General features: G+C 49.7%; 1 protein-coding gene across 1 annotated transcript in view; it reads right to left on the reverse strand.

Moving 5' to 3' along the window:
- Nucleotides 1-22,659, reverse strand: part of LOC137431082 (CST complex subunit CTC1) — a 441,606-nt gene that overhangs the window by 17,474 nt on the left and 401,473 nt on the right. The window contains exons 11-12 of the mRNA XM_078782659.1: nt 20,649-20,861; nt 5,840-5,966 (exon numbers count right to left, since the gene is read on the reverse strand). Coding sequence (XP_078638785.1) covers nt 5,840-5,966; nt 20,649-20,861 — 340 coding nt within the window. The remainder of the gene's footprint in view (nt 1-5,839; nt 5,967-20,648; nt 20,862-22,659) is intronic.

The following is a 22,659-nucleotide window of genomic DNA, read 5'->3' on the forward strand; positions in this document are numbered from 1 at the left end:
AAACGATATATAGCATGGCATTTCAAAAAGTTGTGGACGGATTATAACAAAACCAGGTGGATGCGTTAGGTGACAAGAACAAGCCGATTACATTTTGTATCAGGTCCGAATCCAGACCTGACCTGTCAGTGAGGTGCAAAACATCGATGGTTCAGCCAGGCGGAGTTATGCGCTCTACCGGGTGCCGTTCTAGTTTTATCTGTTATTATGTTCCTTAATGAGCCTCAACATTATATACATTAAAGTTTCCAATATCAAGCAATAATCAAATTGGAACCTCCTGCGATGAAGCTGAGTCTATGGGCCTATCACTTTCCTGTTGCAGAAAGGTTTGGTCGTCTCTGTCTTCTACCATCTCCTTTCTGGTCTTGCCCCCTTTGCCGTTTCCATGCTTTGTCTCCCCACCCCCCTAAGTTTTCTGCAGGGCACACACTGTCCACCATCAACCCCCTTCTGATGAAACAGCCTAAATCCAGAATCACTGCTCACCTCCTCTCATTTGTTCCACTTTTTCCAACCTGTGGAATCAACTTCAACATTCTCTTCAATCTCATTCTCAGTCTTCCCTCCACATCTTCCAGACAGCTGCGCACCATCACGTCAGATCATCCCCCATGCAAAACCATGATCTTTTTTACCCCTATTTATCCTTTCCTCCCACACTCCACTTCCAAGTCCACTTCCTTCCAAATTCCAGTTTTTCCTTCCTGAGGGTTTGCTTCCGTATCCATATTGCCCACCTAATGTGTCCTCCCCTTCCCCCTCAATCCTCCCCATATCCATTATTTGTCTAAGCCTCTGTCTATTTTGTCCTTCAGCTCGGCTGTTGGCGTTTCTCTCCCCTTTCTACTGTTCCTTTTGATCTGTTGCATTCTGATTTGTTCAGTGTTCTCGCTCTTCCACAAGTTTTGACTGTGTGTACAAAAACTAACAAATAAATAAATAAATTATTACCCTGTAGCGGTTGCCGCTGAACATACACAATCGCCTTACACCTGCCGAGGATGCAACCACGGAGCGATCGCTGTGCCGGGCTCGCCCAGACCGCCCGGAGACGCTCAGTCTCGCTTTTCCCGGGCATGCCCGGACTCGCCTTTCCCGGGCTCGCCCGGCCCGTCCGGCGACACCCAGTCTCGCCGTTCCCGGGCATGTCCAGGCACGCCCGGCCCGTCCGGCGACACCCAGTCTCGCCGTTCCCGGGCATGTCCCGACTCGCCCAGGTCTCCCGGACACGCCCAGTCGCGCCTTTTAAGGGCAAACGCTCCGGCATGAGATATTCGAGTGCTTGTATATAATGCTGCCCGATAAACGGGCTTTTGAGTTTACCCGAGTTGATTTGATGCAATAAAGAAACTCGGACGAATTCCAGCTTTTTGTCGCGTCCATTCTTTCGATTCGAGTTGGAGCACAGCTCCTTCATTGGTGACCTACCGACATGGACACGGCAGTTGCCCTCAAACTGCCTACCGTCTGGGAGGCTCACGCGGTGGTTTGGTTCGCCCAGGCGGACTCCCAGTTCGCCCTGTGAGGCATCACCGCCGACGACACCCGCTTCCATCATGTGGTAGCAGCACTCGGCTCAGCCACCGCGGCCCGCGCCCTCAGCCTCCTCCAGCACCCGCCAGCCGCTGACAAGTACGGCGCGATCAAGAAGCTCCTCCTCGACGCTTTCGCCCTCTCATCGGCGGAACGCGCACGGCGCCTGCTCGACCTGCCCGAGCTCGGCGACACGCGCCCGTCCGAGCGAATGGATTACATGCTCTCGTTGCTCAGGGAGCACAAACCCGGGATTTTCTTTTTCAAGAGCTGTTCCTCCGTCAGCTGCCTAGCCAGGTACGCCTCGCCCTGGCAAGCACGCAGATCACGGATCCCTGCGCCCTCGCCAGGGAAGCCGACAAGATCTCCTCGGCAGGCCAACGCATCGGGGCAGCGACCTGGAGCCCGCCGCCGTCCGAAGCAACGCCCATGGCGCCCGAGCACCCGGCACACGACGACCGCCTCCAACACGACGACCGGGGCCTCCACCTGACCAGGCGTGGTGTTACTACCATGCCAGGTTCGGACAAAAGGCCCGGACATGCCGACCCCCGTGCACTTTTGGCAAGTCGGGAAACGGCCGGGCCGGCGTTCATTACCAGCCATGAGCGCCGGCCACATGGACAACTTACTTTTTATCAGGGACATAGCGTCCGGACGGCGCTTCCTGTGTGACACCGGCGCCCAACTGAGCGTCATACCCGCCTCCGATCAGGACAGGCAGTCCGCGGTTTGCGGCCCCTCCTTGGTGGCGGACAACGGATCGGCCATCCGCACCTTCGGCCCACGCAACGTCACCCTCTGCTTCGGCAGCCAGCGCTTTCACTGGACTTTTGTGACCGCAAGCGTGCCCATGGCTCTGCTGGGCGCCGACTTCCTCTGCGCACACGGGCTGCTGGTTGACGTCAAACGGCGTCGCCTTGTCAACGCCGAGACCTTCAGCTCCCTGGCATGCACGTTGAGCAGCTCCGCGCCGACCGAGCTAGCATGCCCCCTCCCGGCAGCGAACGAGTTTGCTCGCCTGCTCGCGGAGTTCCCGGCCCTCACGCGGCCGACGTTTTCGGCCGTCGCGGTACGACATGGTATTGAGCACCACATACCAACTACGGGCCCGCCGGTCTACGCCAGAGCCCGCCGCCTCGACCCAGCCAAGCTCGCCGTGGCCAAAGCCGAGTTCGACGCTTTGGAACACCTCGGCATCGTGCGGCGCTCCGATAGCGCGTGGGCTTCGCCACTACACATCGTACCGAAGCCGGGGGGCGGCTGGCGCCCATGTGGTGACTACCGCCGCCTTAACGACGTTACCACCCCCGACAGGTATCCGATCCCGCACATTCAAGACATCTCCGCCCGTTTGGCAGGACGGGTCATTTTTTCGAAGATCGATTTGATACGGGGATACCACCAGGTACCTGTCAGGCCGGCCGACATCCCAAAAATGGCCGTCATCACGCCGTTCGGCTTATTCGAATTCCTTCGAATGCCATTTGGCCTCAAGAACGCGGCTCAGGCGTTCCAGCGCTTGATGGACGGCGAGCTGCGCGACCTGCCGTTCCTCTTCGTCTACCTGGACGACATCCTCGTCGCCAGCGCGTCACGGGCCGAGCACCTCCTCCACCTCCGAACACTGTTCGGGCACCTCAGCGAGCACGGCTTAATCGTCAACCCGGCCAAATGCCACTTCGGCACGACGGCAGTTGATTTTTTAGGCCACCACATCACCAAGAACGGGGCCGTGCCGCTGCCTACCAAGGTCGAGGCCATCACCGCGTCTTTGCGTCCCCGCTCCATCAAGGCCCTGCAGGAGTTCCTCGGAATGGTGAATTTCTATCACCGCTTCGTGCCCCGCGCTGCTCAGCTCATGCGGCCCCTCTACGAAGCCCTCCGGGGCAAGCCGGCCAAACACGACGTCGTTTGGTCCGCAGCCATGGACGCGGCATTTACAAGCTCAAAGCGGGCCCTCGCCGACGCAACACTGCTCGCTCACCCGGTGCTCAACGCTCCCATCGCCCTCACCACGGATGCCTCCGACTACGCGGTGGGCGCCGTACATGAGCAATGGGTGAACGGGGTTTGGCAGCCACTCGCTTTTTTCAGCCGGCAACTCCGGCCGAACGAGCTCAAATATAGCATGTTTGACCACGAGCTCCTCGGTCTACACCTGGCCGTTCGCCATTTCCGCCACCTCCTGGAGGGCTGACCCTTCGCGGCTTTCGTCGACCACAAGCCGTTGGTTTACACAATGGCCAAAGTCACGGAGCCGTGGTCGGCCCGCCAGCAGCGCCACCTCTCCGCCGTGTCGGAGTTTACCACGGACATCCGGCACGTCGCCAGCAAAGACAACGCTGTGGCCGACTGTCTTTCGCGGGCCAGCGCGAACGCGGTCCACCTCGGCGTGGACTTCACGCTCATGGCGGCTGACCAGACCACCGACACCACGGTGCAAGCCCTCCGGGCGGCGGACACGGGCCTCCGCCTGGCCGACGTCCCCTTCGCGGACACTGTCCTGCTCTGCGACGTCTCCCAAGGCCAGCCTCGCCCCATCGTGCCCGTTACCTGGCAACGCCGCATCTTCGCCTCCCTCCACGGCCTTTCCCACCCGGGCCGGAAAGCTTCCCAGAAGCTGGTGTCGGCGCGATTCGTCTGGCACGGCCTTCGACGGGATGTCCGCGATTGGACCAGCACCTGCACGGCCTGCCAACAGGCCAAGGTCCTCCGACACACCCAGGCCCCGCTGGCACCTTTCACCGTGCCCGAACGGCGTTTTGACCACGTCAACGTGGACCTGGTGGGCCCCCTCCCCCCATCACGGGGTTTCACACACCTGCTCACCATGGTGGACAGGACCACCAGGTGGCCAGAGGCCGTTCCCCTCGTCTCCACCACCACCGCCGACGTGGCGCAGGCTTTCATCGCCACCTGGGTCGCCCGTTTCGGCGCACCGGCGGACATCTCTTCGGACCGCGGGCCGCAGTTCACCTCCGAGCTGTGGGGCGCGGTCGCCCGCAACCTGGGGGTCAGGCTCCACCGTACCACGGCCTACCACCTCCAAGCCAATGGGTTGCGCGAGCGGTTCCACCGTTCCATGAAGGCCGCGCTCATGGACGGCCTTCAGGACGGCGGCTGAACCGACCGGCTACCGTGGGTCCTTTTGGGCCTCCGCACGGCCCCCAAGGAGGACCTCCGGGCGTCCACCACCGAGCTGGTCTACGGCTAGCCGCTACGCGTCCTGGGCGAATTCGTGCCCGACGCTACCAGTCCCTGGTCCGCAGCTCGCCAGCGCTCGGACCTCCAGGAGACCGCCCGACGGTTTGCCCCCGTGCCAACGTCCCACCACGGTGACCCCCAGTCCTACGTCCCCCCAGCGTTTCGCACAGCGGAGTACGTTTTTGTGCGTCATGACGCACACCGGGGGCCACTCAGGCCGCCGTACGACGGACCCTTCCGGGTCCTGCGACGGGACGACAAGTCCTTCGTCATCGACGTCGGCGGCAGGTCGGACCGCATTTCGGAGGACCGCCTCAAGCCGGCGCACGTGGACATCGACCAACCACCTCGGTTGGCCCTTCCTCCGCGGCGAGGCCGCCCCCCGTCCACGGTGCCTCCCGCTCGACCACCCACCCCCACACCGGACCCCCCCCCCACGACCCTCTAGGGGTCGCTTCGGCCGGGTCATCAGGACCCCCCTTAAATTGACCCTGCCGGTGCAAGTCGATTCTGGGGGGGCGTGTGTAGCGGTTGCCGCTGAACATACACAATCGCCTTACACCTGCTGAGGACGCAACCACGGAGCGATCGCTGTGCCGGGCTCGCCCAAACCGCCCGGAGACGCTCAGTCTCGCCTTTCCCGGGCATGCCCGGACTCGCCTTTCCCGGGCTCGCCCGGCCCGTCCGACGACACCCAGTCTCGCCGTTCCCGGGCATGTCCAGGCATGCCCGGCCCGTCCGGCGACACCCAGTCTCGCCGTTCCCGGGCATGTCCAGACTCGCCCAGGTCTCCCGGACACGCCCAGTCACGCCTTTTAAGGGCAAACGCTCCGGCATGAGATATTCGAGTGCTTGTATATAATGCTGCCCGATAAACGGGCTTTTGAGTTTACCCGAGTTGATTTGATGCAATAAAGAAACTCGGACGAATTCCAGCTTTTTGTCGCGTCCATTCTTTCGATTCGAGTTGGAGCACAGCTCCTTCAACCCCATAGTTTTGAGTACTCTATACAGGGCACATTTAATTTCAATCAAGTGCTGATGACTTTAAAAAAAGAAAAAAAAAGGAAATTAACAGTAATGTGCTTTTTCATACCCAGCAGCTCTGGCTCAAAGCAAGGTACACCAGCTGTCTGCACAACCTGGCAGGGAAGACAGCCCGTCTGGTCTTGCAAGGACAATGACGCCGTAAGTTCATCATAGCCCAACACCGCCAGCAAGACCTGTGAACCAAACCACGCAAATGTTACACACATTCAACAATACCATGATCCTCCTATTTTTCCGAAATTGTGTAGTTATTTTTCCTGCCCGTCCCTCCTTTAGGTAATGAAGTTGACGATGCAACTCTTTATGTACTTTATGTACTTGCTCTTTATGTATTCCTGTAATTGCTTTTGCTATTTTCTTAATGAGCAGCCATACTATTTATTCCATTACATGAAAGATGAATGACACAAACAATATTATAAAATATTCTCCAAGCAAACTTATGCCAAAGCTCCACAAACAAGTTCAGACCTACAAGAAGTTCTGGCTAGACTTGTGGCATCTCGACCTATTGCCAGATCATAAACTCGCCGATTCCAAACCAAACAAAATTGCTCTGAAAGATGCCACTACAAACAGTTACATTGCATTGACATTTTCTTTACTTGCATTACGAAACATTTGCTTACGTACTAGCACTTGACATTATTTAATGAAGCCACTCTACTTTAAAAACACACAAACCATTATTTCCCATCGAGATGATCGAATGTCCTACGAGTGTGATTCTTATTAAAGTTGTACTTTTATAAATTAATCAGGAAATGCAGAGATTTGTGGATAGATTCCTTGCTCCAAAATGCTATGATAGAGATAGTTCTTTAGCAAGATTTCTCACTTGCATACAATTCACCTTTCTCGATGTTTGCACTTTTGACCCTTGAACGGCCTGGAACCAGGATGCTCATGACTCGCGCAGTGGCCGTAGGCCGAACATGCGAGTATTGAAATGATCCCATCTGTGTGTTTGTCTGCCTTGTCTGTGTTTGTGTTTGTCTGTGTTTGTCAATACACACTCCAAAAAATTGCTTATTTGAGGTGAGACAACTATAAACCGATTGGAGACTGGTAACCTGCTGGTGTTTTTTTGTTTTTTTTCCCTGTCTTTCTTGTGTGTTCAATCTTGTATCGAGTTTCCAAGTGGCGTCATCTATGAACAAGCTGAGAGAGCAGATGCTGCCTATACCATCAACTCAAATCACCATTGTATTGTATACAATCAGCGTCTACATCCCCATTTTTAAATTTTCACCTTTTGTTGCCTTGTAGCCTGGAATCAAATTGCATTAAATCAGACTTTCTACACATCGTAACCCACAACTTCCAAGTGAAAAACAAATTCTACAAGTTTCATAAAATTAATTAAAAATACAAAACTCGAACATCTCCGTTGTATAAGTGGCCACCCCCCATATAATAGCAATTGTAAATTAGCTCAGGTGGAACCATTCACCTTCAAAATCACACACCTAGTTCATTGGCCTCCACCTGTGTTAAATTGTAGTGATTATGATTATTTCAGAATAAAGTCAGCTGTTCCTGTAGGTTTCCTCGACTGGGTAGTGGATTTCACAGCAAAGACTCAACCATGAGCACAACGGAGCTTTCAAAAGATCTCTGGGATAAAGTTGTGGAAAGGCACAAATCAGGGAATGGGTATAAAAATATTTCAAAGCCCTTGAATATCGCTCGGAGCATGGTCAATCATTAATTAAGAAGTGGAATGTGTGTAAGGCGAAGGCGAATAAGGCGAAGGAATATGGAACTGGGCAAGGACCAAATCAGGCCGTCCCTCCAAACTGGATGACCAAGCAAGGAGACGACTGATCAGAGAGGCCACTAAGTGGCCAATGGCAACTTTGAAAGAGCTACAGGCCTTTATGGTAAAGACTGGTCACTGTGTGCATGTGACAACAATATCCCAAGCACTCCACAAGTCTAACCTGTATGGCAGGGTGGCAAGAAGGAAGCCATTACTCAAAAAAGCCCACCTTGAGTCCTGTTGAGGTATGAACAAAAACTACTCCGGAGATTCTGAAGCCAGGTGGCAAAAGACTCCGCTTCCGGTTTCTCGATCGAGGTGGCGACTTTTGTTCTCCCCGGCATCCAAGTTGTTATTTTTTCATTTGTGTGTTTGTCAAATTTCCACTCGTTATTTTATCGTCTTTGCGTTATTGTTCATTTCTAGTTCGTTTTGGTTTGAATTTCCTGTAACTCGTAATAAATTATTCGTTTCTGTTTGCCCCGCGTGTGCGGCCTTCTCGCCTGAGGCTTCCCCCGTCGAAGTTTGTTTACTTAAGTTCCTTGCTCCGCTGTTTTTGCTTGGTTCTTAGATTTTCCCTTCTCCCCCGAACTTCCCCGAACATCTACTCTTTGTCTAACGTTTTAACCCTCCCCCACCCCCCCAAAAAAAACAAACAAAAAAAAAGAACATTAATTTCCCTTTCTCCACGTGTGCTGTTGTCTCATCGTGTGCTTCTGTCCACGTGCGCTGTCGCCCCGCCCCCATTATCTTCTTGCCTTCCACCTTTTGCCCTGTTCACGTGACTCGTGGTTGTCCCTCCAGGCCCTCTCCCCGTTGGTATTTTTGTGAATATAAGATTGTTCTTCACGGTTCTGTTTAAATATGCTTAAACTTTCCCCTGCAGTGTTTTATTCAGTGGTATATTACAACACGCTGTTTTTCTTCCTATTTTAAAGGCTTTTTTCAATTCCCTCTTCAACTCATTCCACTTAAAAAAAAAATTCAATCTCTTATAATTCTTCCTCACTACATGCTCTAAATTCACATTCATTCCACCCCTCCTCTATCGTTCTTAAACGGATCGCTAACTTGAAAATCACAATAAACCCAATTTGTTATAAATGTTCGTCTTTCATTAATCATCCACTTTCTAAACTCCCCCCTTGCCCCTCCCCTCCAAATCCACCCCTTTCTCCTACACTCGTAAACTCCCCCCTTGCCCCATCCACTCCTAAACTCCCCCCTTGCCCCTCCCCTCCAAAACTCCCCCCTCACCCCTCCCCTTCAAAACTCCCCCTCACCCCTCCCATTCAAAACTCCCCCCCCAACCCCTCCCCTTCAAATCTCCCTCCCTACCATCCCTCTCCAATTCTCCCCCCTCCCCACTCCTCCTCAAAGCTGCCTCCTCCCCACTTCGTCTCCCTTCTATCCAATACCTCCACCTCCCCCAACCTTCTACTTTCCTCTGCCCCCCCCTCAAACAACCCCTCACTGTGCCTCATCCCATCACCATCAAACCTTTTGTCCTCCTCATCCTCCCCTTTCTTGTAACTCTTCTGTAATCTCTGACACACTCAACAGCTCTCCCTACCTCCCCCTCTCATCCTTCATCTGACCCGACCCCTCCCCTCCCCTCCCCTCCCCTGTCCTGCACCCGATGTTCCCCCTCTCTCCTCATTAACGGTATGGACCTCAAACATCCAGGGCCTTCGCTCAAACCTGATTGATCTCTCCATTCAGGTTGCTTCTGACAATCCAGACTTAATCTGTTTAACGGAAACTTTCCTCCTTCAAGATGTCTCTGATGCCTTAATATCTCTTCCTGGTTACTCCCTCCTCCGCAATGACAGACCTGAGCCTCGTCCTGGTGGTGGGGTTGCTATCTTTATCAAAAACTCTCTTCCTCACTCTCCTTGCACTGCCCTCTCTCCACCCCACCCCCAGGAGTACCTCTGGCTACGGCTTCCACTCCGCTCCCACCTTTTGGTCATATGTGTTCTGAACCGTCCTCCAAACAGTGATGACTCCATTTACATTTCGCTGTCTGACAACATGGACCAACTTCTATCAACTCATCCAAACTCTCTCTTCCTCATAAGTGGCGACTTCAACTGTCATCATGCCAGCTGGCTGGGTGTGGGTTCCTCTCTCACCAGCCATGGCACCTCAGCAAAGGACTTCTGCGACTCATTGGGACTGACACAATCTGTCAATTTCCCGACCCGGATCTCAGTCAATGGAATATCTTCTCTTCTAGACATGGTTATGACAAACTTCCCTGCAAATGTCTGCTGCTCTTCTTCTGCTCCAATCGGTTTTTCTGATCATGTGCTTGTTAAAGTGGACATCTCTCTGGCCATTCTCAGAGAGCTTCCTCAGTGCCGACGAGTCTGGCATTTCACTCAGGCTGACTGGCAGCCATCAATCATCTGGACTGGTCTCCCATCTCTACTGCCTCTGACATGAATTCTTCCTGGGAATTCTTCCAAAGCAAACTGCTCTCTCTCTCTCATGCACAGATTTATTCCATCTAGTCTTCAGTTGTCTTACCCTTCCTCCCGTCCATTGTACACTGAATATTTGGGTGAGGCAGTTGCCCTGAAACAACTTGATTTTGCCTCTTGGAAGGCAAAATCCAACTGAAGGCAATCTCAGTTCCTTCAACCAAGCTCGGAACAAGTGTGTGTCCACCCTCAGGAGTGCCAGGAAGCACTATCTCTCCACACTCAAGAATGAACTCTCAAACCTGTCTCCTTCCTCCAAATCCTGGTGGCGTCTGGTCAAATCCGTTTCTGGTGTTTGTTCCCCCTCCATCCCCTCCCTTACCTCAAATGGCTACATAGTTGACACCGCACATGACAAAGCCGAATGCCTCAACTCTGTGTTTGCCTCAAAATCTTGTGTCCCAAACCCATCCCTCTCTCTGTTCCCACCTTACCCAGTCGAACCCAACTGCTCCTGGACTCTGTGTCCTTCTCTCCTGACAAGGTGGAGAAGTTTTTGTCAAACCTTGACTCTGATTCTGCAACTGGACCAGACGGCATCAGCCCACGGGTCCTAAAATCCTGCTCTGCCGCTCTATCTCACCCTCTCTCTGTTCTTTTCACGCTCTCTTTTGCTCAAGGTCATCTGCCAGGAGCCTTGGAAATCAGCAACCATTACCGCTTTTCACAAAAAGGTGCAAAAACAGATCCTTGCAACGACAGACCAATCAGCCTGCTCTCAATTATCAGCAAAGTCATGGATTCCATCATTGCTTCGGATATCAAATCCTTCCTCTTCTCCAATGGCTTGATCTCTGATCAACAATTTGGATTCAGACCAGGTCACTCTACTCTGGACATGTTGCTCCTGCTGTCTCAACAATGGATGGAGGTCCTGTTACGGTTTGTGACCTTTTTCTTGTTCCTTCCCCCACACCCCCCTGTGAGTTAGACCAAGTGGTTTGGTCCATGTGTATAAAGCCTATGATTGGCTGTGGGGCAGGGGAGTGGCCAGGAAGGTGATTCAGAGGAGTGAGTGGCCATTTTGGAGGAGGGCTTGTGGCAGAGTGCTTTTTCGGGGGTTGTGGAGTGTCCAGCTGCAATCTCTCGACCTGAAGGATGACGTTTATCGAACTCTTGCTGCCTACTACTGTTGGGCCTGCCTTGGGGCCACTCATGGACTTGCCTACTCCGACCCTCACGTGTTTGGCCTGCACTGGGGCATACCACTGGGCCTGCCCTGGGGCCTACTGATGGGCCTGCCTTGGGGCCTACTACTGGGCCTGCCCTGGGGCCTACTTTTGGGCCTGCTTTGGGGCCTACTGTTGGGCCTGCCTTGGGGCCTACTCTTGGACCGGCCTACTCTTGGACCGGCCTACTCTTGGACCGGCCTACTCTTGGACCGGCCTACTCTTGGACCTGCCTACTCTTGGACCTGCCTACTCTTGGACCTGCCTACTCTTGGACCTGCCTACTCTTGGACCTGCCTACTCTTGGACCTGCCTACTCTTGGACCTGCCTACTCTTGGACCGGCCTACTCTTGGACCTGCCTACTCTTGGACCTGCCTACTATTGGACCGGCCTACTCTTGGACCGACCTACTCTTGGACCGGCCTACTCTTGGGCCAGCCTACTCTTGGGCCGGCCTACTTTTGGACCGGCCTACTCTTGGACCGGCCTAATCTGGGACCGGCCTACTCTTGGACCGGCCTACTCTTGGACCGGCCTACTCTTGGACCGGCCTACTCTTGGACCTGCCTACTCTTGGACTGGCTTATTTGGGTTTTCCCTCTTTTCTCCCTTCTTGGTTTTATGTGTGGGAAGAGATTTTCGTGTGATAATCCATAAATAAAGACAGTGTGATTGAAGGCTTGGCTTGGTGTGCTTCAGGCCGTAACAAATTGGGGGCTCGTCCGGGAGCTGGATTATATGATACCTGTCTTGGGTTTGTTTGTTTTTCTGCATTTTTAAGTTTTCTCATTGGCAGGTAATTTGACTTTTGTTTACGGTGCTGATACTTCTATATTTACTGCAGTCGTGCACCATGGCTGAGAAGATGGATTTTGAAGTGAAGGAATTTGTGGAGAAGAAGGGGCTATCGGTGCAAGATGTAGAACTGTTACGTAAGGTAGAGTTACGAGCTGTAGCTGATCATCTTGGGGTTAGTGGGACATCTCGTATGAAAAAGGCGGAGATTGTTTCGGCTATTGTCAGTCACATGGGTTTAGAACCATGGGTAAAATGGAGGAGTGAAGCCTTGGAATTAGCCCGGATAGAATCAGAAGAAAGACAGCTCAGACTAAAGTTAGAAGACAAAGAAAAGCAAAGAGAGTTTGAAAGAGAAAAGGAAGAAAAGCAAAGAGTTTGAAAGAGAAAAGAAGTACGGCAACGAGAGTTTGAGTTAAGAAAATTAGCAATTCAGGTGGGACAGGCCAACCGGTTGCCATCGATTCAGGTGGGGGTCAAAATGATCTCGCCCGTTCCTTTGATGTGGCTCGGAACATTAGGCTTGTTCCCTAGTTTAACGAGGAGGAGGTGGAAACGTTTTTTCTGTCTTTTGAAAAGATAGCAAAACATCATCAGTGGCCCGTACAATACTGGACCCTGCTACTACAAAGTGGGTTCATAGGGAGAGCCCAGGAAGTGTATTCAGCTCTGTCGGAGGATCAGTCAGAGAATTATGAGGCTGTTAAAAAGGCTGTGTTGTCAGTATGAGCAAGTTCCGGAAGCATACCGGCAGAAGTTCCGAACCTTAAAAAGACAGGCTGGGCAGACATTTGTTGAATTTGCGAGGGAGAAGGAAATGAGTTTTGATCGGTGGTATCGTTCTCTACAAGTGGATAGGACCTATGGTAATCTAAGGGAGGTTATCTTGATGGAAGAGTTTAGGAACAGTATCCCCTTTGACATTAGGACACACCTTACGGATCATAAGGTTGGTAAGTTGAAAAAAGCTGCTGTTGGTGCAGATGATTATGAACTTACCCATAAGAGAGGCCTTGGTTTTCCTCATTATGGTACTACCTGGGATAACAAGAAGGGGGTTAGTGAGGACCGGTCAGAGGGGGAGTGGACAGACCATAGGGGTCCATTGGTGCGGCCATCTCTGGGCAGACAGTTTGAGTGGTCGAGTCGGGAATCTCGCCGGGGACCGGCCCCCACGTGTTATTACTGTAAACAGAGGGGACATCTGAAGTCGAATTGTTGGAAATTGCAAAGGGAGGAGAAGCAGGGAGACTCCATTAGCCCTATTGCATTGGTTCGAACCAAAGTGGACAGTCACCATGATTGTGCCCTTTCAGTTAAAGCTGAGGATACTACTGACTTTACGAGCCCCGACAGGACCGTTATAAACCTTTTGTGTCCAAGGGCCAAGTGTCTTGGGACGGGGAAGTCAAGTCCGTCGTTATTTTGAGGGACACTGGGGCCGCCCAGTCGTTGATGTTGTCTAACGTTTTACCATTGACTTTGAGTAGTTCGGGGAAAGCGAGTGCCTTAATTCAGGGCATTGCAGGTCGTTATGTCCCAGTCCCCCTTACATAGGGTGAACTTGAAGTCTGATTTGGTCACAGGACCCGTGACAGTAGGAATAGTCCCCACTCTCCCCATAGAAGGTATTAGTTTCCTATTGGGGAATGATTTGGCTGGGGATAGGGTTTGTGTTTCCCCAGTAGTGAAAGAGAGATTCCTCGAAGAGACGGAGAACCCTAACCTTCGGGACTATGTAGGTATTTCCGGGAAACACTTACCACCGCCTGCAATGTCGCCAAGGAACATTTGAAAGTATCTCAGCGAGTAATGAAGGCCCGTTTTGACCTGAATACGACAGCTCGTAATTTTAGGACTGGAGACAAAGTGCTAGTTTCACTACCTCTGCCTGTGCAGCCACTATTGGCGAAGTTTAGCGGTCCCTACTTGGTCGAAAAAAAGCTGAGTGAGGTGAACTACGTGGTGCGGACCCATGACAGATGGAAACCCCGCCGGGTGTGCCACGTTAATATGCTTAAAAGGTACTATGAGCGTGAGGCCGACCTCGGCCGGCCAGTTGGTAGGTCATATAAAGCATCAAGATATTGACTCCAGTGAATTAGACAGCGTTGCTCTACAAGCACCTGATAGGGAACCGATGGGGGCTTTTAGTACAACCGTACCCCTTGAAAATTGTACATATTTCGGGTCGAGATAATGTCATTGCAGATGCTCTGTCTCGAGCTTAAGATTTTTTTTTCATGCCCCTGCTTATTAGCTATGATGCCTGTAAATGTCACAAAGGAGAGATGGCTGTTTGTTAATTGCACTGTTTATGCTGGGTTAAGTTTATGCTTGCACGGTTTATCCTGCCTTTGTAAAAGAAAACTTTTCTTGGGGTAAAATTTTCTTCTTTAAGGGGAGGCGGTGTTACGGTTTGTGACCTTTTTCTTCTCCCTTCCCCCACACCCCCCTGTGAGTTCGACCAAGTGGTTTGGTCCATGTATATAAAGCCTATGATTGGCTGTGGGGCAGGGGAGTGGCCAGGAAGGTGATTCAGAGGAGTGAGTGGCCATTTTGGAGGAGGGCTTGTGGCAGAGTGCTTTTTCGGGGGTTGTGGAGTGTCCAGCTGCAATCTCTCTACCTGAAGGGTGACGTTTATCGAACTCTTGCTGCCTACTACCGTTGGGCCTGACTTGGGGCCTACTCATGGACTTGCCTACTCCTACCCTCTCATGTTGGGCCTGCACTGTGACATACCACTGGGCCTGCCCTGGGGCCTACTGTTGGGCCTGCTGTGGGGCCTACTACTGGGCCTGCCCTGGGGCCTGCCTTGGGGCCTACTACTGGGCCTGCCCTGGGGCCTACTGTTGGGCCTGCCTTGGGGCCTACTCTTGGACCAGCCTACTCTTGGACCTGCCTACTCTTGGACCTGCCTACTCTTGGACCTGCCTACTCTTGGACCTGCCTACTCTTGGACCTGCCTACTCTTGGACCGGCCTCCTCTTGGACCGGCCTACTCTTGGACCGGCCTACTCTTGGACCGGCCTACTCTTGGACCGGCCTACTCTTGGACCGGCCTACTCTTGGACGTGCCTACTCATGGACGTGCCTACTCATGGACGTGCCTGCTCTTGGACCGGCCTGCTCTTGGACCGGCCTGCTCTTGGACCGGCCTGCTCTTGGACCGGCCTGCTCTTGGACCGGCCTGCTCTTGGACCGGCCTGCTCTTGGGCCGGCCTGCTCTTGGACCGGCCTGCTCTTGGGCCGGCCTGCTCTTGGGCCGGCCTGCTCTTGGACCGGCCTGCTCTTGGACCGGCCTGCTCTTGGACCGGCCTACTCTTGGACCGGCCTACTCTTGGACCGGCCTACTCTTGGACCGGCCTACTCTTGGACCTGCCTACTCTTGGACTGGCCTATTCGGGTTTTTCCCTCTTTTCTTCCTTCTTGGTTTTATGTGTGGGAAGAGATTTTCGCGTGATAATCCATAAATAAAGAGTGTGATCGAAGGCTTGGCTTGGTGTGCTTCAGGCTGTAACAATCCTCAATGCCAAACAGGAAATCAGAGCTGTCTCCCTTGACATATCACGTGCCTTCGATATGGTCTGGCACCACGCTCTGCTCACCAAACTCTCCTTCTATGGTATCCATGGAAATCTCCACACATGGCTTGCAGACTTCCTCTCTGGTCGTAGTAAACGTGTGGCCCTGAATGGATTTCTCTCATCTGTCCTTCCTGTTCTGGCTGGAGTTCCCCAAGGTCGTGTTCTGGGCCCTGTGCTTTTTCTGGTCTTCATCAATGATCTCTCCGTCTCTCTGGAAAATCCTCCCTATCTCTTTGCTGATGACTCCACTCTCTGCCGCTCCATTCCTCATCCCTCAGGTCGGCAGTCTGCAGCCTCCTCGCTCTCTGCAGACCTAGACAAAATCACAGACTGGTCAAACAAGTGGAACATGTCTTTCAATCCTGATAAATATCACACTCTTACTATGTCTCTCCGAAAAGACCGACTGGAAAACCCTCCCATCTACTTTCTTAACAATCCTCTCCAATAAGTTCTGTCGCTCAAACTTTTGGGTCTCACTATCTGCCATGATCTTTCTTGGGAAAACCACATTTCAAGCTGGCCTCCAAAGCCAGTCGCCGACTGGGCATCCTCCGTCGTGCGAAGTCCTTCCTTGGCACACCTGAGCTCCTCACCACATACAAGGCTTTCATCCGCAGCTCAATGGAATACTGTTCCCTCCTCTGGGCCTGTGCTCCTGCCTCACACCTAGCTCGGCTTCATGCTGTTGAAACCAAAGCTTTCAGAATCATTGGAATCTCCTGCGATGAAGCTAACTCCGAGGGCCTTTCACTCACTCACCGCAGGCAGGTTGGTGGTCTTTCTGTTTTCTACTGACTCCTCTCTGGCTTTGCTCCCCCAGCTCTCTCTGTGCTCTGTCCCCCAAATATTCCTACAGGTCGCACAAGATCTGCCAGCAACCCTCTTCTGGTTAAACTGCCAAAATCTAGGCTCTCTGCTCACCTTCACTCTTTCATTCCCCTTTTCTCCTGCCTCTGGAACAAACTCCCCCACTCCTTTCAATCCGACTCCTCCCTCCAGGTCTTTAAAACAGCTGTTCACCACCATCTATTATCTTCCCCCGTCAAAAACCTTGATCTTTTCTACCCCTGCTAATTCACCCCAGATACACTTTTTTGAAATTCCAACTTCTTTCCTGGAAGTCCTTGCAGTGTCCATATGTTTTATACCTCTCCCACCTCCCACCAAGCCCTCCCCCTCCCACTGTTCTCTCGATGTCCCTGCTCTCAAATGTTGTGTTTGTGTCCTTCTCCCTCTCTCCCCATTTTGTCTACCGCTCCCCTTATTTTTGTGTTTTATGTGTCGCTTTGACTTTTTGTGTGATTAATGTTACCTCTTTCACGAGCCTCGATCTTGTATACAAAAAAAGAAAATTAAAAAAAAGGTTTTGTTATCTGACAAAACCAAGATGGAACTTTTTGGTGCAAATGAAAAACGTTACCTTTGGCACAAACCCAGACACAGAACATCACCCAAAGAACACAATCCCGAATGTGAAGATTGGTGGTGGTCGCATCATATTATGGGGATGTTTATCATCAGCAGGGTCTGGGGCATTTGTCAGGATAGAAGGGAAAATGGTTGGAGCAAAATACAGAAAAACCCTGAAGGAAAACCTGCTTCCCTCTGCAAGACAGCTGAAATTGGGACGGAAGTTCACCTTTCAGCATGACAATGGCCCAAAGCACACAGCCAAAGCTACACTGTGGTGGCTACGAAACAAGAAGATAAATGTCCTTGAGTGGCCCAGTCAGAGCCCCGACCTACATACAATCGAAAATCTGTGGTATGAATTGAAGGTTGCGGTCCATCAACGCTCCCCACACAACTTGGCTGAGCTTGAACAGTTTTCTATAGAAGAATGGGCAAATATTGCCCAATCAAGGTGTGCAACGTTGGTAAAGACCTATCCCAACAGACTCACAGCTGTAATTGCTGTCAAAGGTGCTTCCACCAAGTATTAAGTCAGGGGAGTGGACACTTATCCAAGCAAGATATTCTAGTTTTGTATTTTGAAGAATTTTCTAAAATTTGTAGAATTTCCTTTTAACTTGGAAGTTGTGGGTTACAATGTGTAAATAAAGTTTGGAAAAGTCTGATTTAATTCCAGGCTGTAAGGCAACGAAAGGTGAAAATTTTTAAAAGAGGGTGCGGAATTTCTATAGGCACTGTATGTGAAAGACGCACTACGATTTATTTTTTTACATTCCTGATTGTATAAAAGACAAATGAATCACATCCCTTTAAAATAACACAAGGTTGATAAAGCAGAACTCTCAGCTGGATGGTTAAGCACTAGAATGGCAGTTTTCTTGTCGATTTCAGGAAGCCAATGATCAACATGAAATCAACAATTAATTTAAAACTGATCAGACGAAGCGTTGTCTCTGTCGAATTATGACATCATAATTATGGCACCAATGATATCATCATTAACAACTCCTATTCCCTATGCGGAGTTCTTTACAATGAGCCACGTTTCAATGTTTTCCATGGAGCAGTTTTGGAGATATAGAGGTGCAACGTTTTTCGATTTTTCCAAGATGGCACCTGTACCACATGACCTATGAAGTCAGAATTATCATTAAAATATTCTACAGGAGGAGGCGCTCCTTTGGTGAAAATTTCGTGTCAATCGGATCAAGAATTGCAGAGAAGAAATTCATACTGATCGAATCAAGCGTTGTACTTGTCGAATTATGACGTCATAACTAAGGTACCTACCGATGACATAATCATTAACATATCTTATTCCCCATGAGGAGTACTTGACAATGAGCCATGTTGAATTTTTTTCCATTGAGTGGTTTGGGAGATATAGAAGTGTAACGTTTTTCCAAGATGGCGTCTGTACCACATGACCTATGATGTCATAATTATGAATAAAAAAATTATACAGGCGGAGGCTCTCCTTTGGTAAAAGTTTGTGTCAATCAGACCAAAGGTTGCTGAGAAAATGAATTTTTAAAATGCAGACAAGCCACACGTATGCCACATGTACGGACACAACCAAATGCCGAACCCTGCTTTTCGCTTCGCGAGCGCAGGGTAATAATGCATACTGCAAGTTGACCTATTCTTTTTTTCTTCTTCAGGGCCGAAGTCTCATGGAGGAGCTGCAACATAAATAATGCCCACACATGTGTGGGAGAATTATAAGCCAAATAATTATTTTACGGTGTTTTCTGAGCAGGGAGGCGAGTTATCGCTGGCACCCTGACCAAATTATTTTATTTCTCATCGACTCAAGGTATAAATCGTGCACTGTTGTGCTCTTACAGAAACAATGTCTTGCTACAAACCAAGTAATGATAAATCTATTTGGTGTAGGTTTTAATAAAGGTACTGTAATTTTTTTTTATGAATAAGGGCGATATAGTTAGATATTTTGTGCTTTTAAATATAGTGTTGGAATTATGTATTCGCAATGATGAATTCATCTCCCGATGTCCCTGCTCTCAAATGTTGTGTTTGTGTGCTTCCTCCCCTTCTCTCCCCATCTTGTCGACCGCTCCCCTTTTTATATACTTTGTTTGCTTGTTTGTTTGATTTGTCTGTTTGATAAATGTTAGCTCTTTCACAAGCCTGGACTCTGTATACAAAAAAAAATTTAAAAAAATCTGTATAATGTTGAAATACATGACAATAGGATTTAGGAAATCTTATAAATATAAACGTGTATATTTATATATATTGAATGAATGTTTTCAAATAAATTATTTTGAAGGACATTAGACTCTGAATGGCGCCGAAATGTCGGACTTTGAGACCTCATCTGCTTGTCTAATCTGCATGAACTTGCATGAACTGCATGAACTGCATGAACATATGCTCTGCATTCTTGAAACTGATTGCAATGTTCCCATATACGTACTCTGTGACTCCTCAAGAGGTCAAATTGACCATTGTTAACATTTGAAGATTAATTAACTTGAAATGCAACCTCACTCTGATTGTTGTTTTGCAAATCTGCATATCTTTCTTTTGCAGCAGAGGTCAAATTAACTCAGTAGTGGATATGGAACAAACATTGTTAACTCTGTAGAAGTTATCTACATCACAGTAAGACGCAATAAACTGTTTGTAAATTACAATCCGAGGGGGATGATGTGTCCCTCCCTCATATGGGAATGAATGGTTTTGCTTATGCGACCTGTGGAGGATGGGTTCATGTGTGTTTGTTCTTCCCCTCCCACCTATTCAAATCATGGAGGTATAAAAGGACTGATTCTTGAGACTGTCAGTAGAGCGAGCTATGATGTCGGGCAGGCAACACGTTTGTCTCTCCTATCATCCATGTGCACAGGATGGTAGTTTGCGCTGTAAATAGATGTTTTTAAAATAAAACGATTCAACGGATCTTTGAGCCGGAGGTCTTTGGGGAATAAGACACCTGATTTCCCTCCACACATGCATACAAATACATGAGACCACGCAGGACAGAGCATAGCTGCTGAGCTTGGAGGAAGTGACAGAACTTCACAGAGAACTCTGGGTATCAGTAATTCCATCATTTAAAAAAAATGAAACCGCATATATTACTACTGTAGTGGGGGCAATGAAGGAGAAATTTCTTCATCCATGTGGATGAACATCAAGCAAGGAAGCAGAAACATATACTTGTTTTTAAATCTCTAGTACTACAAACACCCGCTCCCTTTGAGCGCAGCCTTGGGGCGAGGGGAGAGGGTAGGGGGAAAGTGTGGAGGGGGTGGGGGAGGGAAAGGGGGATAGTGGTAGATGTAGGGCAAATATATTTTGTGCTGCGGTTGATAATCCCCCCTGTCTACAGCAAGCATCAGTAAAGCACTTGCACTGTGGCAAGTGTACTGGTGAAAATCGGACATATTCACATACATACAAAGAATTGTCTTGTTTAATGACTGAGGATGGCTCTGCCGGGGTCAGGTTCAAAATGCCAAACACCCAGACTCAGGGTGGACACTCTACTCAATGTTCCGTAGACTCATAGAATCCGGTGTGAAAGCAATCTGGCTTTCCAAAGTATCATGCAGCGTTAATCTGCAACTATTATACGCTCCATGCACACCTCACACCACCTGAGAACTCACCAGCCTTGGATGGAAGTCAGTTGGGAGGAGGGTACAGAAGCTCCACTTGTGTTTCACACGTGGCTTTCCCTCCACATCCACAATCCAGGCTGATCCTTCTGAAACCATTTCCTCACCCTCATCGACACCAATGTTTTTCTGTGCTGTCTGCTCCACAAGGCCAGGGATCTCAGCAAGAGCAGGCAGCTGCCAGTCCTCAAAGGGAGGAGCAGTCTGTCTGGGCATATGTCACAAATCCATCAATAAATGCACCTTTTTGAAAAACTAGCAAAACTGTGACCAATCGATGGCTTTTCCATCGTGCAACTCAGTGTGTATGAATGGCAATGATTCACTATTGTAAAATTTTAATCTCAAATTCCATATATTCAGGGCTTGAGTGAATGGCAAAAACAAACAGCTCGGCACTACCACATCGATGGGACGAGTTGACCACGTAGCAGGGGATAATTAATTATTGGTGACGTTTCCTCAACATTTCTGTACTTTTTCATTGTATCATAACAAACGTTCACATCAAACTAGAATTAACCTCATATTCTTATTTTGTAAACAGTCAATTGTGATTATCCCACAATACTAAACAATGTGCTAAGATGCAGTTTCAACCAATTTTCGTCCAATATCACATTTACAATCGATTAGTCTCCTTACTTCATGGATGTGCTTATTACCCGTTATACATTGTCTTTTATTTTTACGGCGTAGCCCATCGGGCAGAGCCGTCTAGAACAGTGTTTGTCCGTCTGTATGTATGTATGTCCCCTCAAACGTATACCAATCAGAGCTGAGAATCTGGTCACATGACAGGGTGATGTGATTACGTCTGATGTCATTACGGCGGTGCTGCGGCTGACTCTCCACGCATCGCCATTTTGATTTATATGCCGTTCATGCCGAACGTATCGTCGAACCTGTCATACAGTGCATTCAGAAAGTATTTAGCCCCCTTCACTTTTTTCACATTTTGTTATGTTGCAGCCTTATGCTGAATCGTTTAAATTCATTTTTTCCCTCATAAATCTACACTCAATACCCCATAATGACAAAGAGAAAACAGAATTTTAGAAAGTTTTGCAAATTTATTAAAAATAAAAAACTGAAATATCACATTGATATAAGTATTCAGACCCTTTGCTATGACACTTGAAATTTAGCTCAGGTGCCTCCCATTTCTCTTGATCATCTTTGAGCTGTTTCTACACCTTGACTGGAGTCCACCTGTGGTAAATTCAATTGATTGGACATGATTTGGAAAGGCACACACCTGTCTATATAATGTCTCACAGCTGACAATGCATATCAGAGCAAAAACCAAGCCATGAGGTCGAAGGAACTGCCTGCAGAGCTCAGAGACAGGATTGTGTCGAGGCACAGATCTGGGGAAGTCGACAAAAAAAATTCTGCTGCATTGAAGGTTCCCAAGAGCACAGTGGCCTCCATAATTCTGAAATGGAAGAAGTTTGGAACAACCAGGACTCTTCCTAGAGCTGGCCGCCCGGCCAAACTGAGCAATCGGGGGAGAAGGGCCTTGGTAAGAGAGGTGATCAATAACCCGATGGTCACTCTGGCTGAGCTCCAGAGATCCTGGGTGGAGATGGGAGAAACTTCCAGAAGGATTCCCATCACTGCAACACTCCACCGATCTGGGCTTTATGGCAGAGTGGCCAGACATAAGCCTCTCCTCAGTGAAAGACACATGAAAACCCGCTTGGAGTTTGCAATAAAGCACCTGAAGGACTCTCAGACTGTGAGAAACAAAATTCTGTGGTCTGATGAAACCAAGATTGAACTGTTTGGCTTCCATCTGGCCACTAAGTGGGTTATATAGATTGTGGGGTATACATTACAGTAGATACTCGTATGTATGTGCGTATGTGGGTTACTCGTATAGATTACAGTCGATCATCGCTCAGTTCTGTAAGTAAGACTTACCTCATGGATGTCGGGATTCCTCCAAGTTTCTTTGTTTAATGTCATAAACAGCAGTAGTGACTGTTTAAAAAGCTAA

This window comes from Myxine glutinosa, chromosome 7 (assembly GCF_964187855.1).
Source record: "Myxine glutinosa chromosome 7, kmMyxGlut1.1, whole genome shotgun sequence".
In the NCBI taxonomy this organism is placed as follows: domain Eukaryota; kingdom Metazoa; phylum Chordata; class Myxini; order Myxiniformes; family Myxinidae; genus Myxine; species Myxine glutinosa.